This window comes from Doryrhamphus excisus, linkage group LG4 (genome assembly GCF_037039965.1).
Source record: "Doryrhamphus excisus strain RoL-2023G ecotype Guam linkage group LG4, RoL_Dexc_Guam_v1.1, whole genome shotgun sequence".
In the NCBI taxonomy this organism is placed as follows: domain Eukaryota; kingdom Metazoa; phylum Chordata; class Actinopteri; order Syngnathiformes; family Syngnathidae; genus Doryrhamphus; species Doryrhamphus excisus.
In genome coordinates this window covers 21,432,769-21,450,000 of record NC_136360.1, presented here as the reverse complement: position 1 = coordinate 21,450,000, position 17,232 = coordinate 21,432,769, and the positions used below count along the sequence as shown (strand labels likewise).

Here is a 17,232-nt window from a genome sequence, read left to right as displayed (position 1 = left end):
TTCCACTTGCTTGCTGATGACATCATCATCAGTTAGCCAGAGCAGCAGCTCAGCGTCTGAGAAGGAGACGCGTTGATGGCCCATAAAGGCGACGCGGCCGTGCTCTTTCAAGTGGCGAGCTAAAGCGGAGGCGGCGACAATGCGGGGCGGGGAGATGGCTTTATGGGGCTCTCATTAAGCGGCCCGTGACAAAAGGCCGGGTCGGGACAAAGGCCCGAGGTCGGGTGTGGTTCAGTGACCAGCTCTTGTGCCTGTCAGCCCATCGCAGCCGTCCGTCTGAAGGCCGCCCACTGTTGAGCAGCCAGCACGCGGGGAGGGGGTGCGGGGTACGGGGGACGGGGTTAGGGCGATGGACTCGGGAAAGTTGCTCATCCGAGGGGAAGGAAGTAGACTTCATGGGACAGTTGCACACAAAGGACCGATGTCACCAGTGGCCTCGTAGTTTGGGTTGGCTTTTTTTCAACATGCAAATTCCACCTCAACTCAAACTGGATGACTCAATTCACTTTCATGGCTTATGTAAGAAGACACAATATTTATAGCCAGGATGCGTGCAAACACGTGAACCGGTACTTTGCCTTCTAAAAGCACCATCATCGTCTACCCCAACATGTCATCTTTTCATCTTTTCATTTCATCCGTTTCCTTGTGGTCTGCTAGCATTGGGGCCGAGTCCACCGGTCACACAAACATGAAAGTTTCCTATGAATAAATCAATCATCAAGAAATTATTACAGCTCTCTAGAGACATGACATAACACCCCTATAGTCACCTTAACACTCCTGTTACCCGATATAGTAGACTTTATAGGACAAATTAGCCAGATAAGACATCAAAACTGTCTTTACAACCTTCTAAATGTGTTGTTTAACATTATTAGAGCCCTCTAGACATGACATAACACCCCTATAGTCACCTTAACACTCCTATTACTCAATATAGTAGACTTTATAGGACAAATTAGCCAGATAAGACATCAAAACTCTGTTTACAACCTTCTAAATGTACTGTTTAACATTATTAGAGCCCTCTAGACATGACATAGCACCCCTATAGTCACCTTAACACTCATATTACCCACTATAGTAGACATTATAAGACAAAATTAGCCATATAAGACATCAAAACTCTGTTTACAACCTTCTAAATGTACTGTTTAACATTATTAGAGTCCTCTGGACATGAAATAACACCCCAATAGTAATCTTTACATTATTATTACCCAATATAATAGACATTATAAGACAGAATTAGCCCTATAAGACATCAAAACTTTTTTTACAACCTTCTAAATGTACTGTTTAACATTATTAGAGTCCTGTGGACATTAAATGACACCTCTACAGTCATCTTTACATTTTTATTGCCCAATAGATTAGACATTATAAGACAGAATTAGCCATATAAGAAATAGAAAACTTTTTTACAATCTTCAAAATACACTGTTTAACATTATTAGAGTCCTCTAGAGACATGACATAACACCCCTATAGTCACGTTAACACTCCTATTACCCACTATAGTAGACATTATAAGACAAAATTAGCCAAATAAGGCATCAAAAATCTGTTTACAACCTTCTAAATATGCTGTTTAACATTATTAGAGTCCTCTGGACATGAAATAACACCCCTATAGTCATCTTTACATTCTTATTGCCCAATATAGTAGACATTATAAGACAGAATTAGCCATATAAGAAATAGAAAACTTTTTTACAATCTTCAAAATACACTGTTTAACATTATTAGAGTCCTCGAGAGACATGACATAACACCCCTATAGTCACCTTAACACTCCTGTTACCCAATAAAGTAGACTTTATAGGACAAATTAGCCAGATGAGACATAAAAACTGTCTTTACAACCTTCTAAATGTGTTGTTTAACATTATTAGAGCCCTCTAGACATGACATAACACCCCTATAGTCATCTTAACACTCCTGTTACTCAATATAGCAGACTTTATTGGACAAATTAGCCATATGAGATATCAAAACTCTGTTTACAACCTTCTAAATGTGCTGTTCAACATTATTAGAGTCCTCTGGACATGAAATAACACCCCTATAGTCATCTTTACATTATTATTAACCAAAATAGTAGACATTATAAGACAGAATTAGCCATATAGGAAATACAAAACCTCTTTACAATCTTCAAAATACACTGTTTAACATTATTAGAGTCCTCTAGAGACATGACATAACATCCCTATAGTCACCTTAACACTCATATTACCCACTATAGTAGACATTATAAGACAAAATTAGCCATAGAAGACATCAAAACTCTGTTTACAACCTTCTAAATGTGCTGTTTAACATTATTAGAGTCCTCTGGACATGAAATAACACCCCTATGGTCATCTTTACATTATTATTTCCCGATATAGTAGACATTATAAGACAGAATTAGCCATATAAGAAATAGAAAACCTTTTTACAATCTTCAAAATACACTGTTTAACATTATTAGAGTCCTCTAGAGACATGACATAACATCCCTATAGTCACCTTAACGCTCATATTACCCACTGTAGTTGACATTATAAGACACAATTAGCCATATAAGACATCAAAACTCTGTTTACAACCTTCTAAATATGCTGTTTAATATTATTAGAGTCCTCTGGACATGAAATAACACCCCTATAGTCATCTTTACATTATTATTACCCAATATAGTAGACATTATAAGACAGAATTAGCCAAATAAGAAATAGAAAACTTTTTTACAATCTTCAAAATACACTGTTTAACATTATTAGAGTCCTCTAGAGACATGACATAACACCCCTATAGTCACCTTAACACTTCTGTTACCCAATAAAGTAGACTTTGTAGGACAAATTAGCCAGATGAGACATAAAAACTGTCTTTACAACCTTCTAAATGTGTTGTTTAACATTATTAGAGCCCTCTAGACATGACATAACACCCCTATAGTCATCTTAACACTCCTGTTACTCAATATAGCAGACTTTATTGGACAAATTAGCCATATGAGATATCAAAACTCTGTTTACAACCTTCTAAATGTGCTGTTCAACATTATTAGAGTCCTCTGGACATGAAATAACACCCCTATAGTCATCTTTACATTATTATTAACCAAAATAGTAGACATTATAAGACAGAATTAGCCATATAAGAAATAGAAAACCTTTTTACAATCTTCAAAATACACTGTTTAACATTATTAGAGTCCTCTAGAGACATGACATAACATCCCTATAGTCACCTTAACGCTCATATTACCCACTATAGTAGACATTATAAGACAAAATTAGCCATATAAGACATCAAAAATCTGTTTACAACCTTCTAAATATGCTGTTTAACATTATTAGAGTCCTCTGGACATGAAATAACACCCCTATAGTCACCTTAACACTCCTGTTATCCAATATGGTAGACGTTATAGGACCAATTAGCCATATAAGACATAAAAACTCTCTTTACAACCTTCTAAATGTACTGTTTAACATTGTTAGAGTTCTCTGGACATGAAATAACACCCCTATAGTAATCTTTACATTATTATTAACCAATATAGTAGACATTATAAGACAAAATTAGCCATATAAAACATCAAAACTCTGTTTACAACCTTCTAAATATGATGTTTACCATTATTAGAGTCCTCTGGACATGTAATAACACCCCTATAGTCATCTTTACATTATTATTACCCGATATAGTCGACATTATAAGACAGAATTAGCCATATAAGAAATAGAAAACCTCTTTACAATCTTCAAAATACACTGTTTAACATTATTAGAGTCCTCTAGAGACATGACATAACACCCCTACAGTCATCTTTACATTATTATTAACCAATATAGTAGACATTATAAGACAGAATTAGGCATATAAGAAATATAAAACTTTTTTACAATCTTCTAAATGTACTGTTTAACATTATTAGAGTCCTCTGGACATGAAATAACACCCCTATAGTCATTTTTACATTATTATTAACCAAAATAGTAGACATTATAAGACAGAATTAGCCATATAAGAAATACAAAACCTCTTTACAATCTTCAAAATACATTGTTTAACATTATTAGAGTCCTCTAGAGACATGACATAACACCCCTATAGTCACCTTAACACTCCTATTACCCAATAAAGTAGACTTTATAGGACAAATTAGCCAGATGAGACATAAAAACTGTTTTTACAATCTTCTAAATGTGTTGTTTAACATTATTAGAGCCCCCTAGACATGAAATAACACCCCTATAGTCATCTTTACATTATTATTAACCAAAATAGTAGACATTATAAGACAGAATTAGCCATATAAGAAATACAAAACCTCTTTACAATCTTCAAAATACACTGTTTAACATTATTAGAGTCCTCTAGAGACATGACATAACATCCCTATAGTCACCTTAACACTCATATTACCCACTATAGTAGACATTATAAGACAAAATTAGCCATATAAGACATCAAAACTCTGTTTACAACCTTCTAAATATGCTGTTTAATATTATTAGAGTCCTCTGGACATGAAATAACACCCCTATAGTCACCTTAACACTCCTGTTATCCAATATGGTAGACGTTATAGGACCAATTAGCCATATAAGACATAAAAACTCTCTTTACAACCTTCTAAATGTACTGTTTAACATTGTTAGAGTTCTCTGGACATGAAATAACACCCCTATAGTCATCTTTACATTATTATTAACCAATATAGTAGACATTATAAGACAGAATTAGGCATATAAGAAATATAAAACTTTTTTACAATCTTCTAAATGTACTGTTTAACATTATTAGAGTCATCTGCACATGAAATAACACCCCTATAGTCATCTTTACATTATTATTACCCAATATAGTAGACATTATAAGACCCAATATAATAGACATGATGAGAGAAAGTAAGATATAGCAGACAGAGTGGCGAGGAAGGACTAGTACAGCCATTTTTACAGTATTTATAAAACAATAATAACTATAACATACATGCAATATAATATAAGTGTTTAAATGTGCTATATTTGTATTTTCATGGATGCGTTCGGGCTTGGTGGTCTGTCCTGTCAGTGTCTACTTCCTTCAGGTTTATGGTGGGCTACCAAGGGCTTCCAGTTGGGCTTCAAGTGGAAACGCGTTCTTGGGTCGTTATTTACCCCCAAAGACCAAAACAAGGTAAGAAATATGGCATCCCAGCAGGAATGATGATTTGGTGAGTGTAGCGGCGTGTCAACAAGCACCTGTCAGAGCCCCGACGTGGAAATAGCTTGAGATTACATTTAAACGTCACAATGCCGGCCCCTACGTTCTAATCTGCACACCACACAAGACAAGAGAAGATTAGGCTGAATTCCACAAGGAGATGGGATTGGGGGTGAGTGGGATTGGGGGGGCGTAACCCCCCCCCCCATGTACCATCTTGTTTTGTGATTTAGTTCTCAATCTCAGCCTACACAGCTCTCACACACACACACACACACACACACACTCCATCTGCTCCACTCTCATCACTCTTCCTAAACTACAACATGCAATAAATATCACTCCCATCATATCAATAATATCAGTTTATTCCTTACTATGTAAATGACTGGTTGTCGGAATCAGCCATTCCAGGTAAATATATCATAGAGCAAACCAACACAGTGATAGATGAGAAGTCAAATGAACTTTATAGCAGGGGTCTCAAACACGCGGCCCGAGGGCCAAATGTGGCCCGCAGGACACTACTTTGAGGCCCCCGCCTTGATATGAAAGTTTAATGTTAGTGCGGCCCGCGCACGTTTGATATGGATGCTGTATGGTATCATGTACCCAGAAAAAATTATTCCGTTTGATTCATGTTCATGTTAAAGGTTAAATAACTGTTAATAGTTATCCTCCCTATCCGTGTGGAAGTGGTAAGTCCGCATTTGGCGCAAGTTTGATATGGATGCTGTATGGTATCATGTACCCAGAAAAAATTATTACGTTTGATTCATGTTCATGTTAAAGGTTAAATAACTGTTAATAGTTATCCTCCCTATCCGTGTGGAAGTGGTAAGTCCGCATTTGGCGCAAGTTTGATATGGATGCTGTATGGTATCATGTACCCAGAAAAAATTATTACGTTTGATTCATGTTCATGTTAAAGGTTAAATAACTGTTAATAGTTATCCTCCCTATCCGTGTGGAAGTGGTAAATCCGCATTTGGCGCAAGTTTGATATGGATGCTGTATGGTATCATGTACCCAGAAAAAATTATTACGTTTGATTCATGTTCATGTTAAAGGTTAAATAACTGTTAATAGTTATCCTCCCTATCCGTGTGGAAGTGGTAAGTCCGCATTTGGCGCAAGTTTGATATGGATGCTGTATGGTATCATGTACCCAGAAAAAATTATTCCGTTTGATTCATGTTCATGTTAAAGGTTAAATAACTGTTAATAGTTATCCTCCCTATTCGTGTGGAAGTGGTAAGTCCGCATTTGGCGCAAGTTTGATATGGATGCTGTATGGTATCATGTACCCAGAAAAAATTATTCCGTTTCATTCATGTTCATGTTAAAGGTTAAATAACTGTTAATAGTTATCCTCCCTATCCGTGTGGAAGTGGTAAGTCCGCATTTGGCGCAAGTTTGATATGGATGCTGTATGGTATCATGTACCCAGAAAAAATTATTACGTTTGATTCATGTTCATGTTAAAGGTTAAATAACTGTTAATAGTTATCCTCCCTATCCGTGTGGAAGTGGTAAGTCCGCATTTGGCGCAAGTTTGATATGGATGCTGTATGGTATCATGTACCCAGAAAAAATTATTCCGTTTGATTCATGTTCATGTTAAAGGTTAAATAACTGTTAATAGTTATCCTCCCTATCCGTGTGGAAGTGGTAAGTCCGCATTTGGCGCAAGTTTGATATGGATGCTGTATGGTATCATGTACCCAGAAAAAATTATTACGTTTGATTCATGTTCATGTTAAAGGTTAAATAACTGTTAATAGTTATCCTCCCTATCCGTGTGGAAGTGGTAAGTCCGCATTTGGCGCAAGTTTGATATGGATGCTGTATGGTATCATGTACCCAGAAAAAATTATTCCGTTTGATTCATGTTCATGTTAAAGGTTAAATAACTGTTAATAGTTATCCTCCCTATCCGTGTGGAAGTGGTAAGTCCGCATTTGGCGCAAGTTTGATATGGATGCTGTATGGTATCATGTACCCAGAAAAAATTATTACGTTTGATTCATGTTCATGTTAAAGGTTAAGTAACTGTTAATAGTTATCCTCCCTATCCGTGTGGAAGTGGTAAGTCCGCATTTGGCGCAAGTTTGATATGGATGCTGTATGGTATCATGTACCCAGAAAAAATTATTCCGTTTGATTCATGTTCATGTTAAAGGTTAAATAACTGTTAATAGTTATCCTCCCTATCCGTGTGGAAGTGGTAAGTCCGCATTTGGCGCAAGACCCTAGCTCCAGTGGCCCCCAAGTAAATTGAGTTTTAGACCCCTGCTTTATAGGATTTACAGAAAGTGTGCAATCATTATGTCAAATAATGTAGGCAGGTGCCAATATTTGGCCACCTTCAACTTGAAGATTTCCAGTACCTGCACTGGCCACGCAGCCCCCCAGCATGATGGAACCACCACCAAATGTTACTGTGGGTAGCAAGTGTTTGTTTAGGAATGCTGTGTTCCTCATCCCCCATGTCCGAATAACTCCATTTGACATTCATCAGTCCACAGCACCTTATTCCAAAATGAAGCTTTAGCTGAATAGTTGAAGGATGCACAGTGACACCATCTGCACTAAGCTCATGTTGGAGGTCTTTGGAGCTGGTCTGTGGGTTGACCTTGAGTGTTCTCACCATCCTTGGCCTCTGCTTATCTGAGATTTTTCTTGGCCTGACACTTCGGGCCTTAACCAGAACTGTGCCTGTGGTCTTCCATTTCCTCACTATGTTCCTCAGAGTGGAACCTGACAGCTGAAATCTCTGAGCTAGATTTTGTATCCTTCCCCTACACCATGATGTTGAACAATCTTTGCTCTACGGGCACATGATAGTTGTTTTGAGGCTACAATGGTGCTACTCTTCAGAGAAGATGCAACTTAAATACCCGTCTTCTCATGATTGGCTTCACTTGTATATGAAGGTCAAGGGTCAATGAGCTTACCAAACACATGCTGTGTTCCAATAATTAGCGTTAAAGGTATTCAAATCAATAAAACAACAAGGGTGGCCAAATGACATGACAACATAATGATTGCACACTTTCTGTATGATATATTTACCTGGAATGGCTGATCCCAACAACCAGTCATTTGAAAATGATCAGGGGTGCCCAAACTTTTTATACCACTCTATAGTGTACAGTGGGCACTGTTTTTAAGATTTTCATTAAAACTCACCCATTTTAATGGGGAATATTAGCAGTACTGTATTTGATGTATTGATGTATATGATGTATTTTAATGAGTATGTTGAGTATATTTGAAATACAGTAAGAAGTGATGTACAGTAAACTGGCTATGTGATATGTGATAGTGTTGCTAAGTCAATTCATGATGCTAAGTGTTGCTAAGTCATAAAAAAGTCAATTCATGATGCTAAGTGTTGCTAAGTCATAAAAAAGTCAATTCATGATGCTAAGTGTTGCTAAGTCATAAAAAGCCAAGTCATGATGCTAAGTGTTGCTAAGTCATAAAAAAGTCAATTCATGATGCTAAGTGTTGCTAAATCATAAAAAGTCAACTCATGATGCCAAATGTTGCCAAGTCATAAAAAAGTCAATTCAGGATGCTAAGTGTTGCTAAGTCATACAAAAGTCAATCATGATGCTAAGTGTTGCTAAGTCATAAAAAGTCAAGCCATGATGCTAAGTGTTGCTAAGTCATAAAAAGTTAATTCATGATGCTACGTGTTGCTAAGTCATAAAAAAGTCTAATCATGATGCTAAGTGTTGCTAAGTCATAAAAAAGCCAAGTCATGATGCTAAGTGTTGCTAAGTCATGTCATGATGCTAAGTGCTGCTAAGTCATAAAAACGTCAAGTCATGATGCTAAGTCTTGCTAAGTCATAAATAAGTCAGGTCATGATGCTATGAGTTGCTAAGTCATAAAAAAGCCAAGTCATGATGTTAAGTGTTGCTAAGTCATAAAAAAGCCAAGTCATGATGTTAAGTGTTGCTAAGTCATAAAAAAGCCAAGTCATGATGCTAAGTGTTGCTAAGTCATAAAAAAGCCAAGTCATGATGCTAAGTGTTGCTAAGTCATAAAAAAGTCAAATCATGATGCTAAGTGTTGCTAAGTCATAAAAAAGTCAATTCATGATGCTAAGTGTTGCTAAGTCATAAAAAAGCCAAGTCATGATGCCAAGTGTTGCTAAGTCATAAAAAAGCCAAGTCATGATGCTAAGTGTTGCTAAGTCATAAAAAAAGTCAATTCATGATGTTAAGTGTTGCTAAATCATAAAAAGTCAATCATGATGCTAAGTGTTGCTAAGTCATAAAAAAGTCAAGTCATGATGTTAAGTGTTGCTAAGTCATAAAAAAGCCAAGTCATGATGCTAAGTGTTGCTAAGTCATAAAAAAGTCAAATCATGATGCTAAGTGTTGCTAAGTCATAAAAAAGTCAATTCATGATGCTAAGTGTTGCTAAGTCATAAAAAAGTCAATTCATGATGCTAAGTGTTGCTAAGTCATAAAAAAGCCAAGTCATGATGCTAAGTGTTGCTAAGTCATAAAAAAGCCAAGTCATGATGCCAAGTGTTGCTAAGTCATAAAAAGCCAAGTCAAGATGCTAAGTGTTGCTAAGTCATAAAAAAGCCAGGGCTTTTCCTTCTGTGTAGTGTTTAATGATTGGTTGTTTGTATGGACGTAGTGAAAGGTAGCAGCTTGCGGTCCTTGCTGATTGGCTGGGGGAAGTCACATGGCTGGAGTGAGGTGAGGTGAGGTGTGTATTTGGGGTGGACGTTAGCATCCGCACCGTTAACGGTCCCTGCTGGTCCCTGCCGGTCAAAGTCACGTGTGCCCACTCACCCTGGTGCTGGTACTGCCGCTCTGGGCCGTCATCCCCCAGGGCGCCGAGGTGGCCGCTGTAGGACGGGTGGGACTCGTGCGGCTTGCCGGCCGCGGCCAAGGCCTCCACGTCCGGCTTCTGAGGCCCGGGGGTCCCCGCAGCGGGGCCCAGCAGGGCGTCCTGATCTTTGCTGAATCCCAAGATGACGTCGATGCTGTGGACGTGGCCCCCCACCGTGACCGTGCCTCCGCCTTTGGCCAGGTCGTGGAAGTTGCTGGGCGAGAGGCAGCTGTCGTCCACCATGCTCATGGTATCCAGTGATAAATGCATCCGAGCGTGCGGCCCCTCAGCGGCTCCTGCGGCCGGCGGAGGGAGGAAGGGAGGAAGGGTGGAGGTCTTAGTTGAGTGAGCGGGTGCGAATCGGAGGTCAGAGATCACCTCGTTACCTGGGAGGAGGCCTGACGTGTGCCTAAACCCGCTTAGCTGTACACGATGTCGGGGGGGGGGCTGAGTCTATGCATTGTCTCTAAGGACGAAGACGCACTCATGACTTTTAGGGGACAAGTCAACGCGTTTGGTTGGATCCCGATCATGAAAACCGATACATGCTACACATATCGTAATCGACTGATATCGCTATTGGAAATTGAGGCGGACAGTATCGGCATATCTGCAAATATCAGGGATCATTTGGATTTTTAAATAAGTATTTGTTTTTATATACTTCAATATCATTTGAAAATTTTAAGTTGATCAGTTGATCTGAAGTATTTTTTATTTTTTTAACATTTATATTTATTTTTTTCAGTTTGCACGATGACATACTTAAATAATAACCTCCATCATGTGTAACTTTCTTGCTTTCCGTATGAGTTTTTTTAAATTTGATATAAAAAAAATATATCAAATAATATATTCAAATATATAAAATATATTAAAAAAAATAATACAAATATTGAGCAAATATTGAACGATTCATTAAGTTTGTTTTAAGTATTTTTTTTATTTTTACATTTTTTGACCCAAATAACCCTTATAAATATTTATATTGAAAGTAGTTTTTATTATTATTGCTGATTCTATTGATTATCATTCATCCCTGTGCTTTGGAAGTACATATAGTACAGTACATGTGTGTATTAAGTATAAATATATATATCGCGTATCTAGAGTAGCGTAAAAGTAAAATATACTGCTTGAGAGTGGTCATGACGAGAGAATAAATATAATATATAAAGTATTGAAGTAAACGGTGAAATATGGCTTCCAAATGCATTATGATGTAAATACATCAAGTACATAGTACACACAGTAGTGTATACGCTACGTGTGTATAAACGAGTGTGTGCCGTACCGACCTGCAGTTAGAAGTAAAGAGTTGGATGGGCTGAAGTCGGGTCCTGGTCCACATTCAGGCCTCCAGCGTCCCGCCTTGGTTGCCACTCGGCTTCCCTCGCATCCCTCTTAAAAAACACAGTAAATAAAAACTACAGGATGATGGAGAAGTCCGGGGAAGAGAGAGGAAAGTCTGGGAGTGGCGTGCACTGCAGCCAGAGGCCAGGGAAAGAGGCAAGGAGGAGGAGGACGGGGAGGGAGGTGAAACAGGAGCTTAGGAGAAGTAGGAGGAGGTTATGAATTGGAATTATTGGAATCCTGATTGGCACAATGAAAGGTCTCATTGACGGCCACAGGAGGAGGCCTCGGCTAATGAACACTTTCTTGGCTTTTCACCACAAAAGATGCGCTCAGACCTTTGGCTCCACGCCAGCAACATGTCTGCACGGACACACCCTCCTTCACAGGTGATCTGGACGCTAGGCGGGCACGACAACCTCAAACATAAACATGTCCCCGATGCTGGATGAGTGACAGTTGGCTCATTGGGGGACGTCAGGGTTGGCCAGGGTCACATGGTCAAACATGAAGGCAGGCTACTCTCATCTAAGACATGCTAACAAGTCTCATGCTCTATCCTGTAGGTCAGGGGTCTCAAACCCGCGGCCCGCCTTGATATGAAAGTTTAATGTTAGTTTGATATGGATGCTGTATGGTATCATGTACCCAGAAAAAATTATTATGTTTGATTAATGTTCATGTTAAAGGTTAAATAACTGTTAATAGTTATCCTCCCTATCCGTGTGGAAGTGGTAAGTTTTTGGCTTTTTTAAGTTTAAAGGAAAAAACTTGAAGGCTACCGTTTAGGTCAGGGGTCTCAAACACGCGGCCCGCGGGCCAAATGTGGCCCGCAGGACACTACTTTGAGGCCCCCGCCTTGATATGAAAGTTTAATGTTAGTGCGGCCCGTGCCAAGTTTGATATGGATGCTGTATGGTATCATGTACCCAGAAAAAATTATTACGTTTGATTCATGTTCATGTTAAAGGTTAAATAACTGTTAATAGTTATCCTCCCTATCCGTGTGGAAGTGGTAAGTCCGCATTTGGCGCAAGTTTGATATGGATGCTGTATGGTATCATGTACCCAGAAAAAATTATTACATTTGATTAATGTTCATGTTAAAGGTTAAATAACTGTTAATAGTTATCCTCCCTATCCGTGTGGAAGTGGTAAGTTTTTGGCTTTTTTAAGTTGAAAGGAAAAAACTTGAAGGCTACCGGTTAGGTCAGGGGTCTCAAACACGCGGCCCGCGGGCCAAATGTGGCCCGCAGGTCACTACTTTGAGGCCCCTGCCTCGATATGAAAGTTTAATGTTAGTGCGGCCCGTGCCAAGTTTGATATGGATGCTGTATGGTATCATGTACCCAGAAAAAATTATTACGTTTGATTCATGTTCACGTTAAAGGTTAAATAACTGTTAAGTTATCCTCCCGATGCGTGTGGAAGTGGTAAGTTTTTGGCTATTTAAGTTGAAAGGAAATAACTTGAAGGCTACCGTTTAGGTCGCTAGCTCTCTAGTTTGCGAGTTAGCATGTGTCTCGAGACCCTGCAGTTGCGCAATATGTTGTAAATAAAAAGAGTATAAATGTGACTATAGTCGTGTTTTGTCATGTCTACAGGGCTCTAATAATGCTTTGTTCATTTTAATCTGAAAAAAATCATTTGTCTACACACCAACTATATGTGGTTTCTTACGTTTTTATTATTATTATTATAATATTTATTTATTTATTACTGATTGATTGATTTTCTTTATTCTTGATTTGTTTATTTATTTTTCATCTTATTTTGTGTAGAAAAATAAAAAGTAAGATATTTGAGAACAGTGGAATGTTTTATCAGAGCTTTTCTTGTAGAAAATTGGAAGTTTTTTAATTTTTTTTTGTTTTTAATAAATGTGTTTTTTTTGTTGGTTTTTTTTTTTGGAAAACCTGATGCGGCCCAGTCTCACCCAGACCTGAGCTCCAGTGGCCCCCAAGTAAATTGACTTTGAGACCCCTGCTGTAGGTCATATATTTCAACTTCAATATATGTTCAATGATATTCAGATTTTATGATTATGATTTGAATCCAATACAAACAACCCCTTTTCATTCATATTTCAACTCTATATGCTCATAAAATGACATGCTTTTTCTTCATATGTGGACTTTATTCTTCTTAAATTTTCTCAGAATATTTGGACTTTATTTTCATAATATTCCACATTTTCCACAAACTAATTTTGCAAAATTGACAACTTTTTCAATTTTGTTTTGTCTTTTTCTTAAAACATGACATATTTTAGAAATTATTTATCATTCAACTCTATGCAATTCTATTTTTATAATTTTTTTTTTTATAAAAATGCAATATCGGCTGATATCGGTATCAGGAATTGAGAGTCGAACATATCAGACATCCCTAATTTTTCCTCATAATATTAAATAATATATATTTTTTCTCTTCATATTTTGACTTTATTCCCATAATATATTAGAATCTTTTCCCCCAAAATAACAGTTTTATTTTGTTGTGTTTGTTTCTTAAATGACACATTTTAAAAAAGATTTTTCATGAATATAATATGACACGTAAATTGCAACATTCTTCTCGCGGGAATATCCTTTTTTATTTTCTTAATATTTTGACTTTATTCTCATAATATTGTACCTTTTTCCCCACCTTTATTTTGCTTTGTTTCTTATATTATTACATTGAATTATTTTCATTAATATTGAACTTTATCCTGCTAAAAAAAAATACATTATATTTCCTCATAATATTGTACGATTATTCTCGTAAAATTGACATTTTTTTTCCTTCATATTTTGACAACCGAATTGCAACATTCTTCTCGCGGGAATATCATTTTTTATTTTCTTAATATTTTGACTTTATTGTCATAATATTGTACCTTTTCCCCACCTCATTTTCCAAAAATGAGAACTTCATTTTGTTTTGTTTCTTATATTATTACAATGAATTATTTTCATTAATATTGAACTTTATCCTGCTAAAAAATACATTATTTTCCTCATAATATTATACGATTATTCTCGTAAAATTGACATTTTTTTTCCTTCATATTTTGACAACCTAATTGCAACATTCTTCTCGCGGGAATATGCTTTTTTATTTTCTTAATATTTTGACTTTATTCTCATAATATTGTACCTTTTCCCCACCTCATTCTCCAAAAATGAGAACTTAATTTTGTTTTGTTTCTTATATTATTACAATGAATTGTTTTCATTAATATTGAACTTTATCCTGCTAAAAAATACATCATTTTCCTCATAATATTATATGATTATTCTCTTAAAATTGACATTTTTTTCCTTCATAGTTTGACAACCGAATTTCCTAAAATGTAGTTTGTTTCTTAGAATATGACACATTTTTGAAGTGATCGCTAAAAAAAAAAAAAATGCTAGCGTACCCGCTGCTAGATGAAAGGGAGGTGGGGAGGCGCGGAGGCGCGGAGGCGGGGAGGCCACGGCGTTCCAGGCTGCTGCCAGCTTAGTGTCCTAGAAATCAGCCATGACTCTAAAGACACTAAAGAGATTTCCTGTGACCTCCAGCATACCATCTAAAGATATCCAAAGATCTTTGTTCTTCTTACTTTTGCAGTCAAAAAAAGCCTGAAACCTTAGTGTGTGTGTGTGTGTGTGTGTGTGTGTGTGTGTGTGTGTGCTCAGTGGAAAGAATGGGAATGTTTTTATGGCCTTCCAGCAAGAAATGAGTTGATCTATGATGGACGTCCCCTTATTAAGCTCATTAGTTTGTTGCCGCAAACACAATTATTCATACACTGCCCTCACTGGGACTCAAATCCTGGGACTCCATTTTAGCATTAGAGCCCTCTAGACATGAAATAACACCCCTATAGTCACCTGCGAGTTGTGAATATATGAGAAAAAAAGATGTACATTTAAGAATAAATTAGTAAATTTCCAAGAAAAAATTCTCAATTCACAACAAAAAACTTCTAACATTACTAAGTCGTAAATATACAAGAAAGTTGAGCAGTAAAGTTGTATTATGAGAAAAATAAATGCATTTTTAGAGAAAAAAGTTGTACATTTACGAGAAAAAAGTTGTACATTTACAAGTTGCAATACTATAGGAAAAAATTGTCAGCAAAAAAAAAAATCAGCAAAAAAAAAAAGTTGTACATTTAAGAGAATAAAGTCCTAGATTTGCGTGAATAAAGTCATACATTTATGACAATAAAGTCATGCATTTACGAGTTGCATTTAAAGTTGTACATTTACGAGAAAAAGTCCTCCATTTACGAGAATAAAGTTGTAGATTCACGAGAATAAAGTTTTGGATTTACAAGAATAAAGTTGTCCATTTAGGAGAAAAAAGTTATACATTTAAGAGAAAAAAATCATACATATATGAAAAAAAAAGTCTTACATTTAAGAGAATGAAGTCGTAATATAATAAGAAAAAAATTATGAGCAAATTAGAAAAATGTCGTACATTCACAAGAATAAAGTCGTATATTTACGAGAATAAAGTCATGGATTTACAAGAATAAAGTTGTGCATTTACGAGGGAAAAGTCGTCCATTTACGAGGGAAAAGTCGTACTTTTACGAGAAAAAAAGTCGTCCATTTACGAGAAAACAATCGCCAATTTACGAGAATAAAGTTGAACATTTACGAGGGAAAAGTCGTACATTTACGAGAAAAAAGTCGTCCATTTACGAGAATACAATCGCCGATTTACGAGAATAAAGTTGAACATTTACGAGGGAAAAGTCGTCCATTTACGAGGGAAAAGTCGTCCATTTACGAAGGAAAAGTCGTACTTTTACGAGAAAAAAAGTTGTCCATTTACGAAAAAACAATCGCCGATTTACGAGAATAAAGTTGAACATTTACGAGGGAAAAGTCGTACATTTACGAGAAAAAAGTTGTCCATTTACGAGAATACAATTGCCGATTTACGAGAATAAAGTTGAACATTTACGAGGGAAAAGTCGTCCATTTACGAGGGAAAAGTCGTCCATTTACGAAGGAAAAGTCGTACTTTTACGAGAAAAAAAGTCGTCCATTTACGGGAAAACAATCGCCGATTTACGAGAATAAAGTTGAACATTTACGAGGGAAAAGTCGTACATTTATGAGAAAAAAGTCGTCCATTTACGAGAAAACAATCGCCGATTTACGAGAATAAAGTTGAACATTTACGAGGGAAAAGTCGTCCATTTACGAGGGAAAAGTCGTACTTTTACGAGAAAAAAAGTCGTCCATTTACGAGAATACAATCGCCGATTTACGAGAATAAAGTTGAACATTTACGAGGGAAAAGTCGTCCATTTACGAGGGAAAAGTCGTACTTTTACGAGAAAAAAAGTCGTCCATTTACGAGAATACAATCGCCGATTTACGAGAATAAAGTTGAACATTTACGAGGGAAAAGTCGTCCATTTACGAGGGAAAAGTCGTACTTTTACGAGAAAAAAAGTCATCCATTTACGAGAATACAATCGCCGATTTACGAGAATAAAGTTGAACATTTACGAGGGAAAAGTCGTCCATTTACGAGGGAAAAGTCGTACTTTTACGAGAAAAAAAGTCGTCCATTTACGAGAATACAATCGCCGATTTACGAGAATAAAGTTGAACATTTACGAGGGAAAAGTCGTACATTTACAAGAAAAAAGTCGTCCATTTACGAGAATACAATCGCCGATTTACGAGAATAAAGTTGAACATTTACGAGGGAAAAGTCGTACATTTACGAAGGAAAAGTCGTACTTTTACGAGAAAAAAAGTCGTCCATTTACGAGAAAACAATCGCCGATTTACGAGAATAAAGTTGAACATTTAC

At 36.8% G+C, this 17,232-nt stretch overlaps 1 protein-coding gene across 1 annotated transcript in view; it reads right to left on the bottom strand.

Annotated features, from left to right (window-relative positions):
* The window catches only part of rx1 (retinal homeobox gene 1), a 22,530-nt gene extending 9,855 nt beyond the window's left edge, over nucleotides 1-12,675 (bottom strand). The window contains exons 1-2 of the mRNA XM_058073957.2: nucleotides 11,367-12,675; nucleotides 10,029-10,364 (exon numbers count right to left, since the gene is read on the bottom strand). Coding sequence (XP_057929940.2) covers nucleotides 10,029-10,338 — 310 coding nt within the window. The 5' untranslated portion in view covers nucleotides 10,339-10,364; nucleotides 11,367-12,675. The remainder of the gene's footprint in view (nucleotides 1-10,028; nucleotides 10,365-11,366) is intronic.
* Nucleotides 12,676-17,232: the final 4,557 nt, after the last annotated feature.